This window comes from Urocitellus parryii, chromosome 1 (assembly GCF_045843805.1).
Source record: "Urocitellus parryii isolate mUroPar1 chromosome 1, mUroPar1.hap1, whole genome shotgun sequence".
In the NCBI taxonomy this organism is placed as follows: Eukaryota; Metazoa; Chordata; class Mammalia; order Rodentia; family Sciuridae; genus Urocitellus; species Urocitellus parryii.
In genome coordinates this window covers 138,592,506-138,614,524 of record NC_135531.1, presented here as the reverse complement: position 1 = coordinate 138,614,524, position 22,019 = coordinate 138,592,506, and the positions used below count along the sequence as shown (strand labels likewise).

The window sequence follows — 22,019 nt, the reverse complement described above, 5'->3', positions numbered from 1 at the left end:
TGTGAACGCACAACTGCGTTTTCTCGGTGTATGAAGGAGAACTGCCTAAGCCAATACAGATAAGGTCAGGTCCTGGCAGGTCCCGCTCAGCCTCGTCAGTCATGCGTCCCAGAGAAGACGCTCTCCGGGCTCCACTCCCTGAACTCCCATTTAAACGGAACCGTTTAAAGCAGCAACTGAGCTCCTGGAAACGCTGAAATCTACACCAGCGAGTCCCATAGAGCACAAGCAACCTCCGAGCGGAGCAGAGCTGCCCCAGGGTCACCGTTGTGCCGGCATCCGGGCGCCTGGGGACACTGCTCATGGGTGCTGAAACCCCAGCCTTCATTTGCCACAGGTGGCTGGAGGTGCTCACCACTGGTGTCAACTTAAGGCTCAGCTCCTAACTGTGCTTTAAGTCCCTTTAAGGCCCCAGCCCTGAAGACCCTGCTCTCAGCCCCTCCAGGGAGGCCCTTGGCTGCTGCGCTCACGGCCCTCCCGGCCTGCCCGGCGTGGGGTGGACCCCTGTGAACACATAACGGGGCACATACCCGAACATGGCGACCAGCAGGTTGACGAGCAGGATGTTGGTGGACAGCATGTAGATGCACACCAGGGAGATGGTGACCCACTCAGGGAAGCGGGACAGGCTGTGCTCGTCCAGCTCCACGCACAGCGGCTTGGACTCGGTGCCGGTGAAGGTGCAGTGGGCGAAGTCGTAGGTGGTACCTGAGGGGGTGGAACCAAAGGCCCAGTGATGCCCCTCTAGAGGGCCCAGGGCCCTGGCACACCGGGGAACCAGGTCACGGATATCCAAGCAAGGGACACACCTCAGAGTCACCTGTCCCTCCACTCCGTGCTTCCTGAGCTACCTCCCTGCTCCTTAGGGACTTCACTGAGGTCAAGATCAAGCAAGGGCACATGTCCCATGGCCTCCACGGGTCAGTGGGTACCCAGGCACAGAGCTTAGAGGTCCAGCCTGTGAGACACGCACAAGGGCTCTGAGGCCACAGGCGGGGGCAGTCCACCCAGAGGGAAGGGTCTCTGAGCTGAGAGCAGAAGGCTGGGCAGGAGCTGGCCACGGGGGCGAATGGGAGGAGCAGGTGCCCAGGGCGTCTCTACAGAGCCAAGGCCTACGGCGTGGACATCACTGAAGACATCATCCCTCCCAGAACGAGAGATCTAGATGCCCAGCGACCGGACACACTTTTTTTCTTTTTTAAATTTTTACACTAAAACTGCGGGAAGCCATCAGACTGTTTTAAGCAGGGGACAACACATCAGACTCTCCTCATCTGGCTGCAGTGTGGATGGGGGGAGCCAGAGAGGGAGCTGGGAGGTTGGGAGGAGGGTGCAGGCAGACAGAATGGGATGCTTAGGGTGGGCTGGGGGCGGGGACGCAGCAGGATGTCAAAGTATCTCAGAGACAAAGTCCACACAGCCAGCTGAGGACGTGGATGTTGGGGTGGACTCAGAAGAGGATCAAGAATGACATCGAGGCTCTGGGGTGCACAGCCGAGCTCATGGTGGGGAGACTGAGACAGAAAGATGGAGTCGCCCCCAAAAGGGCACACAGCACACTAAAAGCCGAGATTGCTGCCCCGCTGGCCACCGTGTATGCTCCCAAGTGGGACCAAAACACCAACACGGAGGACCCTCCCGAGGACAAACGCAATGGCTTATGGGAAACAGCAAGAACGGGGAGCAGACGGGATAAAAATGACGAAGAGGAGGAAGGACCCTGTTTCTAACGTCCTGGAAGAGGATCCAGCACAGGGCGCCGGAGAGACTGAAGAAGAGAGAGCCACAGGACACTGAGAGGTGCCACCAATCAGGGCAGGCGCTGGCTCCAGGAGGCCGTCGGCATCATCTATGGCAGGCAGACAGGAAACGACGGCCGGGCTGATGTCAGCACCATAAAGATGCTTTGCACAGTTCCCTGCCAGCACCAGCACACGCCCTGCTCTGCTCGCCTGCGCTGGGTATGGGCGAATTAAGCCACGGGGCCACCACGGCTGCCTCCCCAAACCAGCTGGCACTGGGCTGATGTAAAAGTTTAGATTCCGGTTCAGAGCAAATTTCTCCACGATGCTCTTTTTGAAACAAATAGGTGCCCCATTACCCTGTTGTAGGAAAGCACAGCTCGTGAGCGGGGTGCCTCCAGCCACCACGTTACTCTGAAATCATTCTTCAAAAGGTTTGAAAAGTGAAATGCTGGGGACAAGGGAGAATCCTGCTTAGGAGTAAAGACAAGGTTTGAGAATTGTTTCTTCAGTCCGTGGCTCCGGCCCCCGCTCAGTGAACACATGGAACTGCGGTCAGGGTCAGCCCCGGAGGCTGCCTTCTGCTGGCCCCCTCCCAGCCCCATCTCCACCTGAGCCATGTCGGCTTACCATCCACGTCGCTGGGCACCTGGCAGAACATGGCCAGGTAGGGCTCGTAGATGACGGAGCGGAAGATCCACCTCCAGTGCTGCTCGTTTAGCCTCAGGATCCCTTGCCTGGCCACCCCGAAGGCCACCATCCACATGGCAAAGAGGAACAGGAAGAAGAAGACATCGACCAACTGCCAAGGAAGAACATCAGAACAGAGTTGGGAGCGTGCCCACTGGCAGTGGGGCCCGCAGCCTGGCTGTTCTCAGTTAGCCCTGGTCCCAGGGCCCTGAAACTCTAGGTTACCTGTGCTCACTTGCTAATTTTTAAAAAATGGCCAGCATCACCTTTGGGTCTGGGGACAACGCTTTTCCAGAATTAAACCTGAAGGATGCATGTGCGTCCACCAGTCTCCAAACCAGCTCGGCACCCGCCACTGAGTGACAGCCCAGCTCAAGAACATACAAAGACCTATGGGGAGGACCTCTTTGTGTCTAGACCTCACGTACTTGCATTCTTTAAACCCCTAAATTATTTCTGTAGGTTTCTTTTCCTTGGGAAACAAAATCAGTTCTTATTAGACAAGAATGGACAATTTGATTTTTTTAAAGTTTTTGCACACACAGCATGACTTCATAGTGACTCCCTGCCTCAGATATGCTTTGAACGAAAACCACAAGCTCAGCCTCGGTGTTGGAAAGGAACGTCCAGATGAGCTCATCCAGGCCCATCTCGCTGCAAGACAGACAGTGGAGGTCTGAGCCACATGGAGAATCGGCCTAGGGAGCCACCGCCATGTGTGATTTCCCCTCTGGTGCCATGTGAGCCTGGGGGGTCCTCCCTGCATGTGTCCCAGGGTCCGAGGTCAGGTTCCAATCCTCCCCTCCCTGCCCACACTCTTAGCAAATTGTTCAGACTCCACTGGAAGCACACTGTAAAGTGTGCATCTGAACACGGGTGTTTATTTCCTACTCCCAACCATCTCTCCTGAAAGTTCAACCTGGGGGACGCCCTTCATGAGGACACGTGGAAGAAAGCAACCGTCACTGATTGAGAAATGCAACCATCACATTAGGGGAGAAAGCCTCCTGTCAATCATTAGTGGAACTGAACGGAGCAAGAGAACCATGGCGAGAGGGACTCTTGGTTTTTACCATCCTCTGCAACATTATGATCTTGGGTCCTAAATTTCTGCTGACAGTGAAAATGTGGATCAACCTTAGGGTGAATATAATGTAATCCAGGCAGAAAATGACCCAGCCGGAGTACAGCGAACTTTTATTAGAGGGGTGCAGCCTGTGGAGAGAAGGAGAACAGATGTGTGGGACGTGGACAAAGCATCGCACCGTCGAGTTTTTAAAGTAACCAGAGTCAGGGAGCGGCTGAGAGCCAGGAGCTGAGCGTGTGGAACAGGACAGGAGCACCACCACTGCCCTCTGCCACGTGGGCGCCAAAGAAGGCCCCAAGAGCTCTGGAGGCTCCTGGCTCCCTGTCCCTCATCCTCACGTCCTCCTGCCATCTTTGCTGGATCACAGGGAGGTGTCCAAGATGATGCCAACCCCACCCCAACCCCTGGACTTGGCTCTGCCAACTTCCCTCAAAAACTCACCGCGGTCTCCCTGACACTGATTAGCTAAGCCCTGCTACCAGAGGACACCCCTGTCAATTCTGAGATTCTCAACCCCAGCAGGAAGGATGAGGAAGAAATGGCGTGCTCACCCCTTCGCCGTGGAGGGCAAGCACGCCACCTTCACAGGGGCAAAAGGGAGCAGGTGGGCTCCTCTGCAAAGCGGCGCCCTGTGTGCCTGTCCATGACGCAGCCTCCCCTTTGGCCTGGAGGGACGTGGGCAACGGACCTCGCCTGGGGCTTCCCAACCCTTCCTCAGGGAGGGCGGCTGGTGCTTTGCCCTCAGGGGCAGCGTTGGATTTGTCTGCTGACACACTCTGGCTCCAGGATTGAGGATTGTGCTGGTAGCTGAAGGATAGCTCCGTGGCCGGTTTTCAGGTTAAGGTCACACATGTCTTAGGTTACACACCCCAAATGAACCAGTAGTAGCCTAAGGTATCGGCATCCTCCTCACTCTTTACTCTCCTCGGTGTGGAGTTCCCTCTCCCCAAAGCCTAGAAGGCCAAAAGGAAAGATCACAGACCCCCTGGAGGGAAGAGAGGAAACGCTGACCAGGCTGACCAGGCTGACCAAGCTAACCAAGCTGACCAGGCTGACCAGGCTGACCAGGCTAACCAGGCTGACCAAGCTAACCAAGCTGACCAGGCTGACCAGGCTGACCAGGCTAACCAAGCTAACCAAGCTAACCAAGCTGACCAGGCTGACCAAGCTGCCCAGGCTGACCAGGCTGACCAGGGTGCCCAAGCCGACGTGGGCCTTTCCCAGTCAACTCCAAGCAACAGCCCCCATGGGCTCAGAGGGTCCAAGAGTTTTTCTCCACTTTGGTGCCCACAACATCAAAAATTAGGGAAAGCAATGAGGATAACTCACTGAAACACAATCCCCGCTATGAAGTAGAACAGCCCCAGCGTGTCCATGACATTCCACAGGTCGGTAAAATAATTCACCCAGTTCATGTACCACTGCAGCCCAGGGGAAGAGAGAGGTGTCAGCAGCCTGGGACCACCGTGTGCTTCCCATCCTCCCCAGGTCCGCTCTGTGCCAAGAGAGCCCTAACATGCCCTGCCACCTGGGGGACCCGAGGCTGGGCTGGGCGCCAGCGGCTCTGCTATTCATGTGTTGCTGGTCTGTCAGGAGGAAGGTCTCCTGGTCCTCCTTCAAGATGAAGCCGCAGAGGGCGAGCACCACCTGCCAGGGCACCTGGGAAGCACGGGGCCACCTTGCACGGTGAGTAGCACAGTTACACACCTCACAGTTACAGAGGGGCCATCCCTGCTGGGCTCGTTGTCTGCTTCTGTATCCATGTAAGATTTGTGTGGCACATGACAGTAAAAGGCCTTAACTAAAGGATATCCAGGAGGAGACGCCTCTCTAGCCACTGTAGACTGGAGTTGGGGAGTCCAAGGGGGGTCCTCTAACTTGTCATCTGTCCTCCTACTCCAAGTATGTTTCCTGAGGGCCCACAGGATTGCAAACCCTGGGCCAGCCTCCTGGGACACAGAGAGATCAGTGGGTGCAATACCGATCCTCAAGGAGTCCACTGTTCCATGGAAAGACAGGTGTAAACCATGTTAAAACCAAATGTGAAGAGGATGGGAGAGAAGGCAGAAGTTCACCGAGGAGTAAGCTCAGATAAGGGCCACCATATTCCCTGTGCACACCAAGAAAGCCATGGCAAAGAGGGCCCGGAAGGGCGAGGCCCACTCATCTCTCCTTCTGAGATGGCCAGTACTCGGGTCCTGCTTCCTACCCTGACCCAGACACCGAGGCCTGGAGGCTAAGGTGCCGCCCTGAGCAAGGCCTCCCTGTTCTCAATCTCCAGGCCCCTCAAGCTCCCACCGGGAGGAGTCAAGACGCACAGCCCACTTCCCAGGCACCTCCTTCCCCACGAGTGAGTGGAAAGAGCAGCTGAGTGGGCAACAGAGGAGGCTGCTGGGAACCAGTACCAGTGGGAGGCCACGGCTGGAGCAGCCCTGGATGGACCGCATGCTGGGAACTGACCGCTGGGGAGGTGGCAGGGGTGTCCACCTGGCTGGGCAGCATGATTCCAACTGCCATTTGCTTTTCCTGTGCCTGGTGAGACAAGGGTCTGCCCTGGCACTGGTCTGCCCCTGCCCTCCGGGACCCAGGCAGATACCAGCAGCCTACACAGCCTACACGACCTTGCCCAGGTCACCTTCAGAAGTCACCCTGGCCTTCATGCAGACACCTTAGGTCAGTTCCAGGGCTCCAGGAACCAGTGCTGGGAGAAAGCTCTTTTTATTTCTTCTTCTTCTTCATCATCATCATCATCATCATCAATGAGAGGAGGCCTCTTCTCTGAGTGTAAGGGCAGAGGCAGACTGAATTTGTAAACTATCAGCACCATGTTGCAGGTTCTCTCAGGATCTGGGGACACGGTGGGCCTCGAGATTGAATGGTGCTCTCTGTGAAGGTGCAGGCGACTTGCCCCATCTTAAGCAAACACTCATGGTGCCTGCTTAGCAGAGCCCAGGTGATTTAGCAACTGTGCCGTGCTATTGACTGTCCTGGTTAAAAACCCCAAGTCAGCACATCAGTATCTGCCTCCAGGCCGAGGTCACCTGGAGACGCTACAGAGCAAGGCTCTTTGACTCCCAGACACAATTTAAATCAGGTGGCCTCTATTTCGGGGTTGTTTCCTCTCACAAATGTGAATCAGTTTAATGAAGACCACACCCGGCCAGCAGAGCCACTTCCTGGGGGAAAACTAATCCCTTAGGAGTCCAAAGGCACCGGCTGCAGACAAGAAGGGAAACAGCGACCCCAAGTGGCAGGTTCTTTAACAACAAGCCCCTCACAGCTACAGTCTGAGGACTCCCTGGATCCAAGGCCAAGCAGCCGCCACGGGCAGGACCACTGAGTTAACACAGGTCAGTGTTGGACCAGGAACACTGACTGGACACCCTCGGTACCACCTACCAAGCACCCCCATTCTGGACGCAGAGGGTAGGGGCTCTCCGGCCTTGCAGGCCTCCCTTCCTCCAGCAGCCCCAGGGAAGACTCTAGCCCACTTTCCCTTCTGATGTTCCTACCCACCTGCCCTCTGTCCACTCACACTCCATGTCCCTGCCCTGAGCCCTCCTTGCTCCCAGCCTAACCTTTCCCAGGCCTTCTCCAAGCAGGATAGCTGCCTGGGTCTCCCCACACAGGCCAAACAGGTGACTTAGTGGCTAAATGCGCACATGATGCTTGAATGGAGATGTCTGTGATGGCAGCAGTTCCCCTGGGCCAACCTGTCCTATGGTGCTGGCCCCCACTCAGCTCTCCTCAAGAGCTCCTGGAAGTGACCCACCAGTCACCCTAAGGGGAAAGCTCCACGGGCCAAAGGTATTTGTCTGGTTCATTCTGTATCTTCAGGGTCTCGGGCAGGGCCTGGCACGCAGTAGGTGTTCACTGAATACTTGGTGAAAGACAGAACACATGGAAAGGGACTGGGCTTCCAGAGTTAGGCCCATCTCCCTGCGGTCCCAGCCAGGCCGGGCTCTTCCTTCCATGGCAAACAGAAACACGCCCTTTTCTCAGCTTCATGGTTCCTGTAGATGCCTAAGGACCCGCCTGGCAGCTTCTGTGTCCTAATGGGACGGGAGCAGGGTCAGGGATGAGACTGGTGGGGCAACGTGTGAGAAGATGAGGGTGGCGGAAGCAGGAGAGCATTTCTTACTGTTTACCAACATTCCAAGATGAGGCACCAAGGTCCCCTCCGCTTGGAAGGCTGCCCTGAACACCTTGATGCCAGGGAGCACCTCCGGGTGCCTTGCTCCCTCCCCGTCCTCACGACTCACTTCCCACTTCCCTTTGCTGCTACCACACAGTAAGTCAGAGTAGAACTAGGTACAAGGCTGGCCGCTGCAGAGCGAATGGACCATGTGATGGGCTGAATCATGTACCCCAAATGGAAGTCCCACCCTCTGCACCTCGGAGCAGGACCTCGTCTGGACAGGTCATGGTGATGTGACTGAGTGAGTCAGGAGGGAGTCGAGTGAAGCAGAACGGTCCCCACCCAAAGTGACCGCTGTCCTTCGGAAATGGGGAAATCAGAACACAGACAGGCTCCTAGGGAAGACACCACATGGATGTGACACAGGGTCACAGTGTTGCTTCAACAGGCCCAGGGACATCAATGATGGCCCAAAACTACAGAAGCCGGGAAAAGGAGCCAGCCCCGCCCACACCTGACCTCAGACTCCAGGCTCCAGAACTGTGAGCAATGAGCCCGTGCCACTGAAGCCACCAAGCCATGGTGTTTTGTCACCACAGCCTTACAAACCATCACAAAGCATGACCTGGACAGGGCCGTGGCCTCAGGAGGCAGAGCATGGGGCTCCCATGGGGCTGTCGTGAAATCGGGAAAACGCTCTGCACCCCTGCAGGACCTGGGAGAGCTGCAGGAGACAGCCCGCCCGGCAATCGGCCCCGTCCAGCACTGATGGTCACTCAGCCCTTCCTCTTCACCTCCACCCAAACCTCCCACCTCAGGGAACAGGAAGACAGGAGCAGGGCACTGGCCCAGGACCTCCCACTCCTCCCACCTGGCAGACATAATGGATCAAGATGCTCCCAGCTGAGAAGACACTCTCAGACTCTTCCCACCCCAGGGGTCCTGGAAACCACACACCCACACAGGGAAAGGCTGTCAGGGCCCTGTGACGAACAGGACAGCATCTTCTATCACTGGGCCTACTACTCCCCAAACTGCAAGCACCCCGTACGTTCTAAGGACCCTGCACACACTGCGGAGCCCACACATTTTGAGGCTTGGGCTCAGAAGGGACCACAGCAGTGGCAGCAACAGCAGTTCCTAACAAGCTGTGAGCCCCGATCTGAAGGGTTCCTCAGACAGCTTTTCCTACAGGTTCAGGGACAGCCCCACTCTTCACCATCAAATGATTTCTTTGAGAATTACTAACTAAGCACCTGTGACAGGTGAGGCCAGGGCTCAAGTTTTGGATTCAACAATGGAGAGGGGAAGCCCAAAACAGCAGATGCCCAAAAACCAAGAAAAACCCAATCATCATTTCACACCGACTCCCTGAATCCCACAGGGAACCCCGCTTTTGTTCTGACACAGGGCATCACGATGCCCTTAGCTGCTGGAAAGTCCCCCCAGATGCCCTGCCACCTGCTACACTGACCCTCTCAGGGCGACAGTCACGGTAGGAACACGGATGACTCCTGATAATGGCAGGGGCTGCAGACCAAGGTCTCTGTCCCTTGAACACCACCCACCCCTGACTGACCCATCGTCATCAATTAGCCGCAGGCAGAGGGCAGAACACGGGGCTGGAAGATCCCCCCAGGTTGCCAGCAGTTTGCAAATGCACCCCAGGTTCACGAGCAACCAGCCAGCAGGGACACTGATGTCCTGACTTCGAGCCCCAGCTCCGTAGCGGCTCCCCCTCTGCTGGGCACTAGGAGGACGTGGCCCGAGCCCCCAAGCCCTCCTACCTGCCTCACTTCATCACAGAACAGGACGAAGACCAGCGCGTACAGGACCAGCTCAGGGGTGTGCCGCACCGCGTGGAAGTCCATGAGCAGCACATAGGCAAAGACCAGGAGGAAGGCGATGGAGAAGACCACGTTCCAGGAGAAGACCACGAACGGGGAGGTGAAGAAGGCCACTTAGTGCCACAGGAGCTGCTTGTGCTTGTCCATGGGCTTCTTCCTGAAGGAGAGGCCAGACGTCATGGTCCAGGCACGCGGTGGAGCGGTCAGGTCCAGCCCTCACGACACACACACATCCAGGAAGGGACCACACAGGGCTCCAGGACTGAGCCCGCCAGACAACTCCGCCTAGATAACTGACCCCACCACCCGCCCTCTGAAGCCAGACCCAGGAAAAGCCTCCCTGCAGTGAACCATCCCTTATCCAAGAGCATGCAGGTGTGGACGTGCATACACACTTCACACTTGCACACGTACACACACACACACACACACACACGGGGGTGCCCCAGCTCCTACCTGAACGACACGAAGCCACAGCCCACCAAGGGAATGAGATACAGACACAGAATGATCTTCCAATTCTTGGTGTCCCGGAAGATCTCTCCATACCATTGCTTGGAAAGAAAATTCTACAAGGACACAAGACAACACAGATTTGATTCACGCAGGTGACCTCTCTCCCAGCCCCCATGCCTCCCCAAAACAGATCTAAGTTAGTATTCTTATAAGCTGCCTGGGCTCGTGAGGGCTGTGAGAGAACAACTTAAAATCCTGTTTGATTTTAGGTTTTCTTCTAAGCTGGGTATGTGAGCTTTCAAACAGCCACGTGAGTGCGAGTTCAATACACCGATGGATCTTTGACCAGCTGATTCTCACTATGTAAGTCCACACCAGTATCCTTCTGACTCTCTTCTCTAATGATCACAAATTCGCGGGGCATGGCCAACCCTGTCTGTAGGCCCCAGGGATCCCTTTCCAGACACAGGCAGGTGTCAGTCTTGCAGGAAAACTAAAAGGAAATCAGGAAGGACGAGACCAAGGTCAATGACAATTCAAGCTAAAATGCTCCCAAAACTTTGCCCAGACTGTACCAGCCCCTGGAGGTGGGGCAGGGCTGTTTCTCCAAGGTGGAAATTAGAAAGAGCTGGGGTAGGAGAGAGGGTGAACCTGACCACAGCCAAGGGACCCACAGCTCTCAGAAAAGAGCCCGACAGTGGGAGGAGCTTGTGGGGGATGCGGTTAATTTTCAATATTTTTAAAGCTGCTAATAGCATCTGATGTCAAGGCCTATTTCTGGGCACCTAGTTCTGTGGCTGGTGTTTACCTGCACCCCAGGTTGGGCGATGAAATGCTGGTCTGTGGCCTCCACTGCCAGCTCCAAACAGTTGCTTCCGCCCCAAGCTTCGCAGGAGTAGACCAGCAGCTGCTCTGCCAAGTCCTCATCACTGCTGTAGCACTCCGTGAAGAGCTCTGCACCATCACCAGAGACGGAAGCCAGAGTCAGGGCTGGCACCTCGGGAAGCAGCTGGCCCCCAGCCGACCCCCAATCCAAGGACAGCGTGGGCACGAGAATCTCATAAAAGGCACAGATAAGCCATCACAACACAGTCACTACCCAGCACAGAGCTTTTTAAGACGCACCACACCCTGCAGGGCCAGTGTGATAGTGGGTGTCAGTCAGAGCTCAGGGGATCAGACACAGGAGCCTCCCACGTTGGTGGGCTTTGGTCTCGGTCCAGGCAGAAGGACAGGAGACTCTCTGCCTCCCCTTAGCTAGCACAGACTCTCCATCCCCTGGGCTTCTGTGCTTTCTTGGTAAGATTTCTTCACAGATAAGTCACAGCATATAAACCATAGAAGGTGGAAGAAACACTGACTTGGAGCATTCAGGTGTGCTCAGTGACAGAGACCACTGTACAGAACCTCAGAGGAAATGTTTTAAAGTAAAAATAGAAACCATGGCCACCTGAGGTCACCTGGAAATTAATATATTGAAAGAAATGGCTGCACACCTCTTTTCCAACACCAAGAAGCTGAACACATTGTTACGTTAGATTAGACAGTAGACAAAGGTGTCATGCAGATGTCACCCTGCAAACTTAAAGCTGCAGAGGAACAAGGGAGACACTGAGCAGACCCAGAGCTCTCTGCTGTTGGATAACAGTTGCTCCCAACTCTCCCATTCGCACGTGGTCCTGTCCTCTGCAAAAAGGGCACTGACCAGCTTTAATTAAGGATTGGATAGCAAAGAGCAGCCAGATGACCAGTCCCGAGGCATCCAGGAGAGGACGGCTCAGGAATGCCTGCTATCCCAGGCCGTGGCTGATCTCCCCCAGCTTCTGGAGCTCCAAGGCTCCTACCTTCAGGGACCTACTCGCCAGCCATCACTGGAGTCGCCCTATGGGACACTGAGGCCTAGAAACCCAACTGCTGCCTTTGCCATTAAAACCAACTCTGCATCAGACCCAGGGACCTGAAGTCTTCTGAGAGCAATTATGTATACACGAAATGCAGACTCACTTGTTCACAGTGTCTTAACTATGTCCAAAAAACACCCTGAAACCTCCTGAGGTGTTGAGCTACTTAGGCCTGAGCCAGGTAGCTCTGCAATGACAGTACTCAAGATTTTCACATTCACTCTGGGAAAAGTCCCAAGTGCCTGGAGCAGGAAGCCTGTACACAGCGTGGGGGTCTGCATGGGTCTGCAGCCTTCCGTGAGGCCAGCAGGGGGAGCCCAGACACTCCAGTCTGAGCCTTGGTCCACCTGCAACTCCCCTGGAGTCCCTCTGCTGTGACTTACCCACTGCGTGGGTCTTGTACTCATTTGCCAGGTCCTCTGATTCTCCAGCGGCATTGATGTCATTCTTCACTTTGGCCAGAGTCTTCAGAAGCTTGCTGGCTCCCAGGGCTGCCAGAGTACAGCCCCTGGTCTTTTCAAGGGGTGGAGAAACTTAGGTTAACTCAGAATCCCTTGAAGCGGTTGAGTGGACACTAATGGTGAACAAGGATGAACTCAGAGCATGAGCAGGAAGGGGCAAAGTACCAACTATGTGTAACATTTCAAAGTAGAATTTGTAATGAGCACAAGAGTCTTGGACCTGAATATGTTCAGTCCTAAACAGGGCTACCTCGAACCTGAAGCTACTCACATGAAGAAGCAGCGCAGGAAAAGAAAAACATCAAGATAAATGCCCCAAGAAATTGCCAGTAAGAGGGGATGGAAGCCAGTCCTCTATTACAGCTTTGTCGGCTGCACAAAGAGCTCCCAGATGGGGACAAGTGGGTAAGGACATAAAGGACCTGAACTATGTAACCAGAGGCTATATGTGTGAATTCAGCACTCCACACCCAACCTGATGCTCTCAAAGTGGAGAAGCTAGTGTTACGTGCTAAATCACACATAAAGTTTTCAATAATTTTTCTAAAGCAGACTTTTTACAAGCCCTATTTCCTGTTCATAAGGCAATAAAGCCAAAAATTAACTTTTTAGACTAAATTTCAATTCCTTACCAACTGAGGAAATAATCACACATCCACACATACTGAGAATCAGGTGCCCACTAGGTGCCCCCCAAGGCAAGCCCACTCTCCAGGGACCACCCTCCTGAACACACCTCCATCAACATGCAGCACAGCCATGACACACAGCCATGACCACCTGGCATCTGCAGTGTGGAAGCAGTGACAGAGAATGGGAGAGCAGTGTCTGAGACTGGGGTCTCTGATGACTTAATGACTGTCGCATGCTTGGTGCCTGGGAAAGTTTCTGTGCAAAAGGGCAGCATGTCTAGTTGCTATGGTGACACCCTCCATAAGAAGGCTCTGTGCTAGAGTCTTATCAGCCTCAACCTTGCTCTCAGGCACACAGCTCCTGGGAATAGAGGAACTCTCTTGCTACACAGCCACAATGTGTCACCAAGTTCCTGAACCTGCCTGCCTAACGTAACTTTAAAAATGGACTTTCTTTTTAAAAAATATTTATTTTTTAGTTGTAAATGGACACAATATCTTTATTTTATTTTAAGTGGTGCTGAGGATCGAACCCAGGGCCTCACACGTGCTAGGTGAGCCCTCTACCACTGAGCCACAACCCCAGCCCCTGAACAATGGACTTTCTTGAGAGCTGCACAAAGCTCCTAACATTGCACATTGTAACTGTAGAATATAATAGCAGAATAAGCTTCATAATGTTGCTAACTCTGTACCTTTCATGAATACAGAGAATAATGCTTGTACAGTCTTTAATCTGATAATGAGGCACATATAAATAAAGATGGCTGGTGTAATTCTTAGACCTGCTTCTCCATCAGAGAGTAGAGCTCCACCTGATCCCAGCCATTATCTTCAAAATCTGAGTCCGTAAAGTGAGTTTTTATTTTCCTAATCCCCATCGTCTCTCACCGGAATCTGCTAATTTGGCCTCACTAGTCGCAGAACTGTGGCCATTTTTTTTTTTTTTTGGTGATGTTTTAGAGTACACATGAGATTTGAGGTCAGAATTGTTACAACCAAGCATGCCTTTGGTGTAAACTCAAGCTGGACATTTACCTGTTCCCAAAAGACTTTGGAGAGCTCCTTCTTGTTCCGCAGAATGGCCCAGATGAAGAGAGCTTGCAGGGAGTGCCGGGTAATGAAAGACACATCCTGGGAGGGGGCAGAGCACAGGGTCAGCTGTGCAGAGGCAAATCACTTCAGGTGCCCAGGAAAAGGTGGTCAGGAAGCCCAGGGGAGCGCCCTGTGCTGGAGGCTCTGTGGCTGGGCCATTGGAACAGCAGAGTGACGCGATTTCCATCTCTGCCACCCTCCAGGGGGTGTAATTTGATGTGAAATCTTTCATCTATCATAAAATATAAAGTACAACTAGAAGAAAAGGTATCAAGAGTGAAAAAAAAAGTGCTAAGAGCAATTTAAAAACTAAAAGACCTCTGACAAGCCAGAGAGAAAGCAATTCCTTCTCATCATATAACTCTGTTTCTCATCTAGGGGGAAAAAATTGTTCAGATTAAATTCTAACATTCCTGTGGTTAAAGTTCAACTATCAGAACATAAAATGTGCTTCTTTCTTTGGATTCTTATTCAAAGATTCGACTCCTAATACATCAATTAGAATCCCAGCTGGTCTTCAAGATTCAAGACCTGTCCTGATAGAAAACAGGATATATTCAAGACCTGTCCTGATAGAAAACATGTATATATTCCCTTTCGACTTCTTTTCGTGTTTCACCAAAGTCTTAAATGCATAATGTGTAGTTAGGGGTTGTGTTGCAAAAAAAAAAAAAAAAAAAATCACATAAACAGTGTCCAAAAGAAGCTCTCTGGACACTTCGACTTCCTGAGAACACCTAGCTTCTTCAGATTTTTAACTCACACACACTTAAAAGTCCCAGAATTCCAAAAGGTAATGACCTTGTTTGGGTTTCCCCAGAAGCAATCCCGAGATAAGAATTTGAGGTAAGTAGGTTGTTTGGGAAATGATCCCAAAGAAACCAGTGGGAAAGTGAGGAAATGAGACATGAAAAGAGAGACATCGACAAAAAGTGTGGAATCAAGCATGCTGCCATGGTGGGCACTGGAGATCCGCTCCCCTGGACAGCTCTAGAAGTTCAGGCAGAACACTGCCCCACGCATGACCAGCCCGTCACTGGGCTCTGATCAGCACAAGCATCTAGCCACAGTCACTGGTGCTGGTCAGGGGAACCGGTCTGCCTGCACTTCACATGGAGGACCCAAGCCAGCCCAGGAGCACACCCACACACCCTTTCAAGTGGACACCTGGATTATCCTTTGGGAAATAGTCACTGTCCCATTTATGCCCAGCAGTTCTTCAGTCCTTTACGTGGGCAGCAGGGAGGTACTTTAACCAGCTCATGCCCGGTAGACCAAGAAGTGAGCCAGCAGCCATTCGTTTGCCCCTGCTCCCCACTAACTGCCTTGAATGCTGCACCAAGCTTTATGATTAAGAAAAGCTGCAACCAGTTTAAAGCAGAGCGTGGAGCAAAACATCAGAAAACTCACCAGATAGCATCTAAAATAAAGGCAGTAGAAAAAATCTTATGTCAATCTGTTGGCCACCTTATGGCAATGAGGAGGGAGTAGGAAAGACAAAGATAGAGGTGTTTTTTGTTTGTTTGTTTGTTTGTTTGTTTTTCAAAGAAAACTCAAAAGATGGGGGAATTTAAGCAGACAGTACATACATGGAGTTCCACATCCAAATCGTCCCGGCTATTTCTGTCTTCCTTCCAGAAGCCTCTTCGGAAGTTTGCAACCAGCTTCCAGACGAATGTGAGGAGGGCGTCGTTGTAGGAGTTCTTGGCAATCTGCAGGTTCCGATACACGAGGGTGCTGAAGTGGCTGGAGAAGAGCTCGGTGAGGACGTCATTGGTGAGAAACTTCTGCAGGTTCAAGCCGTTCTCCAGAAAGAGGAGGAAAAAATTTGGGCCGGTCCTTTATGAGAGCCGTGAACATGACCTCCTGAAGGTCCGCCGACTAAGGAGGAAGCAGAAAGCGCACTCACAGCTTCCGTCCCAAAGAGGACACAGGCAACGACCTCCCAAGCCACATCATATTTCCAGCTGCGAAGTAAGAAGAACTCAACTCTCTTTCAACACATCACTGAATTATAGTTTAGACTCCTGGGGGACACGTGTGGTGGGTGGAGTCTGTGACACTGCCTGCTGCGGGCATTGGATGCCACCTGGGCTTGAGCTTGTGTGGAGCAGAGAATTGACCCCACCGTCTGGCACAGCAGGAGCACCCAGTTAGGGGTGGGTGGCAGCAGTGTAGCCGGAACCCTCTCTCTGGAGTCTACAGCAGACACAGATTATCAGCAAACCAGTGCAGCCTGGGACCAACCAGTCCCCTGGGACCTACTGTGCTTCACACATGCCCACAAACCTTCATCTGGCAACCCGATTCTCAAACACACTTGGAAAAATGGGGTCCATGGAACCACACGCCACCAAGCCCGCATCTGCTCGTGTTCCATACCCCAAGTCACTGGAACACATGGCAGTTAGACCTGATTTTTAGTTACCTTTATCTCCACTTTCTGAGCTCCTGATAAAACTAATACCATAGAAACTTACTGAGAATCTTAAGAAAAGTCATCAGTGTCGACTTCAGCCACAAGCCAGTAGGCTGCAGACTAAGCCAGCTCCCAGACACATTCTGTGTCCTCCAGAGGATTTATGGCAGTTTGGTTCCATTGTCAACATTTTAAAAATTCAAAGATTCATCAAAATCTATACTTCCAGCATCAAGATTTAGGAGTGGAAACCAGACGCCCTGACAACAAGGGACCCATCAGCTAGAGTCCGGTGGCAGCTGCTGCTCCCAGGCACCCCCACCCTAACTGAGTGCTTCTGCTGTGCCACAGTCTGGGGACAGTGCTCTCTGTCCCCTCGGTCCCCACAGCTCCCCACTGCTGCCCACCCACCCACTTCATCTGCTTATGTTTCTCGCCTGAGCTCTGATCCGGGTGAATATCTCATGCATGCCGATGGCAGCGTTAATGGCTTTTGTTTCTGTCCAGTGCTGGTCTCAGAGGATCACATGTTGCCTAGAGAGGGAACCCTCAAGGGTCCTTAGAGTTTCTGCCCTGTGCATCCGACTGGGCTGAGGCTGGAAGCAGCTCCCCCAGGGACGAGTCAGCTGTGCTTCCTCTGCCTCAAGGCAAGTGTCCCCTGTGCCCAGCGTCTCACATTTCACTCTAAACATGTTTCCCTTTCCACGAGTCACAGACTGGAGATGTGAGCAGTGGCTCTCAAACCCAGGGGCCTTGCTGAAATACAGACCATGGGGAGTCACCTGGAGATGACTCAGCAAGTCTGAAGTGGAGTCCTGCTAACAAGTTCCCGGGTCATGCCAGTTATGCTGCCACCAGCCTTGGGACACACCACCAGCACACCTGGCACGTGGGAAAGGGAAAGGCTTTGCAGTCAGACATGTCTTTGTTCCAACCCAATTTTAACATTTTCCAGCTGTGTGACCAAGGCTAAGATTTCATCTCTGAACCTCAGTTTGCTCTTCTTTGAAATGGGTGGCTGTGAAGGTGAAGTGAGACATTTGGCAAAATGGGGTCCATCGAACCCCATGCCACCAGACAAGTACCTGCTCATGTTCTATACCCTGAGTCACTAGAACACTGGCAGTTAGGCCAGGTTTTTGGTTACCTTTCCCTGTATGGGTCAAGCTCCTTTCAGAGGTTCAAGTTCAGAGCAGGCCTTGAATAAGTCATCAGAACTTCCCCTCATGCAATGCCCACAGAGCTCTGGTTTGTCAACCAACAAAAGGAGATCATCTTGCCGTGGATCAATGTGAGCAGCAAATCAGCTAACACAAGGAGACTGCTTTGTGCACCGTGAACGCTTAGACAAATACCAGCATTACTCCAAAGATTTTATGTTTAAACAAATATTTATACAGTGCTTAAGTGTCAGTGTTCTAAGTCCTTTAGAAGCATCGTCTGGTTTGATTGTAATGACAGCACAGTGAGCTAGGTAGTGCTGTTATCTCCATCTTCAGACAAGCAAAGGTGTGCCGGTAAAGGTTTAACACCAGCTTTTGGAAAGAATTGTAGGCCCTATTTTGTAGTGTTTGCCAATTCCCATGGTGTAAATACTCCCACCGTGGCAAAGTTTCAGCTACCAGTGTCAAGTCAATGACTGCAGAATCAGTAGCAGACCACATGTAGTATTTCCAGGAGGCAGAAGCAACACACAGAAATAACCTCCAGAGCACAATAGTGGTAAATGCAGCAAAAGAATTAGTGTTGAGTTTTGATTGACTCTTACCTTTGCTTTTCACTAAATTTATTAAAATCTAAGTTCACATAACTTGATTTTCAATAATAACTCTATATAACAACTAACTCACAAAATCCCTAAATATTTAGCAGCCAGCTCTTGCAAGTCAGTGCAAAGTGGCTCAACACACCATTGTACGAAGAAACTGAGACACAGTCCTTGCCCATGTCATGCAGATGAGCTGGCTCCAGAGAACATTCTCAACCACTGTGCCCTTCATGTTTAACAGTCTTTATCTGAGCTGATCAAATTGAGTGTACAATTCAATATGTGACTGAGTTTATGTTTATTTGTACCATCTAAACTTACCAAAATACATTTCACACACAGGGATACATTTAGGACTCAATTAATAAATCTATTTCTAGTTCCTAACTAAAGCCTGCAATGTGTAACAGGGCTTGCTACACTGTACAGAACAAATACAAGATGATGTTTGCTAAAGGAGTGAATAACTTTAAAAATTCATGAGCCATTACTCTGTTTGTGCTGCCATCATTAAAACTGATCACATGGAATACAAATCCAGTCCTAGTCTTTGATTAAACAAAGGTCTGAGAGTGTTTTCTGAACCTGGCTGCTAAAGAGGAAAGATATGAGGTATATATACCTTCAAATCAATGCCTACTTGTAGAAAATTAAATAAATCACTAATGACTTCAATTAATTCAGAAGAACTTAAACTTCAAAGAAGCAGTCTTGCAAGCCTACAGTTGGTAATTATTCCTGTCAAGCTGAACTCCTAAGGCTGATTGAACTTTCGCTGTGTATAACAGGTCCCCACTAGAAAATAGGGGCCTAAAACATGGGTCAGATTTAAAAGCAAGAAAGGCAGTCTGCTGGACAAGATGGTTTTTATTGCATGTGCAAATTCTATATCCAAGATGCTCACTTGGCTCTGGGGATTCTGAGAAGCTGTAAGGCATTCATGGGGTGTTCTCAATCAACTCTTCTGCAGCTCACTGCTGATAAATCTCTTATCAGACTTTGACTAAGTGCAGGGGGGGTGAGTCAACACAGTGATGCTGTCTTGATTTTGAGTCAAGCTACTTTCCAAAATCCTGCACCTGTATTTCCCATACTTTCTGCACCTGCATTGCCCATCCATCATAGCATTGCCCATGGTTATCATAGTATTTCTGGACAGTACAAAATCCTGCACCTGTATTGCCCATCCACTTCCAAGAGCAGATCTGCAGTCCCACATCAGACAGAAGGCCACCTCTCCCACAGAGGCTAAAGGGCTAGAAACCTCAGGTGGCATAGGTGGGTGGATATTCTGATGCCACAGCTTTCAGCTTTACTGTCTCTTCACAACAAACCTATAAGTCATGTTATCATCCCACACCACAGAAGAGAAAAATAACAACCCTTACAAGAACTCACTGCTGAGACCACTGTCCTCCCTGACCCTGGAGACCCCAGGTGGCCCCTCATTTACCTCCCACTGGCGGTCATTGGTAAAGATCTCATCGATGGCCAGCTCCAGCTGGTTCCACTCCAGCAGAAGCTTCAGCTGCCCATTCCAGTTGTCCTTTTCTTGCTCATTGGTGCTGAAGGCTGTAAGAAGGCAACAAAAGAACAGGCAGAACAAAGGCCCACACATAAGAGGGTCAGAGACTCCACATGGCCGACACCAGAGCCATTTGTCAAAGGTGATTCTCAGTCTGCTCTTGGAATCAGAGCCTCCCTCCATTGTCACTCACTCTCACCCACAGCCTCTGCCCTGAAGTATGCATCAAAGACCAACTCAGACCACAGCCTCTCCCACATATTCTCTCATGTTGCCATAGCACACTGACATTTCCACATAGACTCAGATGCAGCCTGAGCTCTGCCTCAAGGGTCACGTCTGATATGTATTAAATCTGACTCTATCAAGTAATGAACCATATCACAACAGTGCTCTTTATGCCTTTGCCACATCTAATGTTTTCTACATCTAGGCATCTATACAGACATAATTTCAATTTAGTAAATACTATGATAACCAAATTTCTGGAAAGTACTAGAATGATTCTAAATGTAGTGAAGGTCTGATTTGCACGTCCCGCATGCCTGACCCTACTGTGTATGCATTCTTCTTATTAACCATGCAGCTCCATTCCAGATGGCCTGGGGCCTATTTACTTGAGGTAGCATCCACTCTGATGGAATTCTAAGACAGCAAAGGCCACACAGGAATTGAATGAAAAGTTATTTATGTGTTTCAAGTCTGTGCACACCTATGTGTAACTCTAGAACAAATGTCCACGGTTTTCATCACATTCTCAGAGGAGTCTGAAACTCAAAAACAATATTTCAAACCACTGCTAGAAATAAATTTTTGAAGAGTATTGTGATCATATTTTGTCAGAATTTTCATGATGCAAAAATTCTTACTCCATCAAATACATACATTCAAGGAAATTCCCCTCCCCATAGCAATAGTATTCTATTTTTCCAACTATGATAATAAAAATCAAGTGCAAGATAATACAGGTTGAGTATCCCTTATCTGAACTCCTCAGAACCAAAAATGGTTTATATTTCATTTTTTTCAGATTTTGGAATATTTGCATATATTTAAAGAGATTTTCCAGGGTCCAAAAGTAAACATAAAATTTACTTAAGTTTTATATGCATGATATACACATAGCCTTAATTTGAAGCATTCATAATAGCTTTGTATATGTATGTGAAATAGCTTCATGGTATTATGGAATTTTCCACTTGTGGCATCATATTAACACTAAAAAGTTTCAGATTTTTTAGCTTTTTTAGATTTTTTTCATTTGGAATTTTGGAGTACAGATTCTCAATAAAATTTCTTTTAAATAATAAAGTGTATAATAAGTTTATAATAATAATAAAGTTTCTTTTAAAAAGAAGTACATGCCACCAAAAGTCACAGAAAACAACACAAAGCTAAAACTGCCCATGGAGCTGTTTTCACTTACCTTTATACAGGGCATAGGAAACAGCATTGCTCACAATCTCATTCCCAGCTTCTTCCATTTTAATAACTGTTAAAAGGTGAGAACTTTCAAGAATTTCTTTGAGCTGGCAACATTTAAAGAACAAAGTTGTCAATCAGCTTATTTCAGACATGAAAAACATAAACTCTCTTTTGGTAAGAGATCTTTTTATTCCATATTTTTTAAATGCCCACTTAAAGGGGGTTCTGTATCTCTCTTACATCCAACATCTGAACCCATAGCTTCTGATTTCTAAATTGTAATAATGAGTCCTTGACTTCAAAGACAATAAAGTACTGGTTATATAAGAATACACATAGAAATTTCTATTAAAAAAGCTTACTAGGGAAGAGAAAGAAAGAGAGAGAATGAATGTATGTGTGACCAATGTGACCAACCCTAGCACATTAAAGATCTCAATTGTTGAATAAGTAACTAAATGAGGAAAGAGCAAAAGAAAACCATAAAAACCATCTGAATGTGGTCATAAAGATGTAAGCATCAGAAAAGGTTTAAATGCAAAAAAGAACCAAGGGGACTTGGTGATTAAGTAAAGAAATGAATAGGTTTCTTTATTCTCCTTTATGATCTTCCTATAATTTTAAAATTTTAGTCATGTTTTATAATGAAAGAGCCTCCTATTTCAAAGTTTGGGAGCACTGGTGAGTTTTGTAGAAGCTCAGTGAGAAAGGACTCCATGCTTCCTGCTCGAAGAGAAAGAAAATCTGACTTCAGTTGGACTGAGTTTGAAGAGATGGTGGATTCTTCTGGCAGAATTTAGAAATGAGAACCTGGAAATGCAGATTTTCAGCTG

General features: G+C 50.1%; 1 protein-coding gene across 1 annotated transcript in view; it reads right to left on the bottom strand.

Annotated features, from left to right (window-relative positions):
• Positions 1 to 466: 466 nt before the first annotated feature.
• Positions 467 to 22,019, bottom strand: part of LOC144255270 (transient receptor potential cation channel subfamily M member 8-like) — a 33,581-nt gene continuing 12,028 nt past the window's right edge. The window contains 13 exon segments of the mRNA XM_077799533.1: positions 467 to 708; positions 2,373 to 2,544; positions 3,506 to 3,647; positions 4,849 to 4,940; positions 9,445 to 9,661; positions 9,961 to 10,073; positions 10,769 to 10,914; positions 12,245 to 12,374; positions 13,993 to 14,088; positions 15,639 to 15,875; positions 15,877 to 15,930; positions 19,690 to 19,808; positions 21,188 to 21,290. Of these exon segments, the coding sequence (XP_077655659.1) occupies positions 467 to 708; positions 2,373 to 2,544; positions 3,506 to 3,647; positions 4,849 to 4,940; positions 9,445 to 9,661; positions 9,961 to 10,073; positions 10,769 to 10,914; positions 12,245 to 12,374; positions 13,993 to 14,088; positions 15,639 to 15,875; positions 15,877 to 15,930; positions 19,690 to 19,808; positions 21,188 to 21,290 (1,863 nt within the window).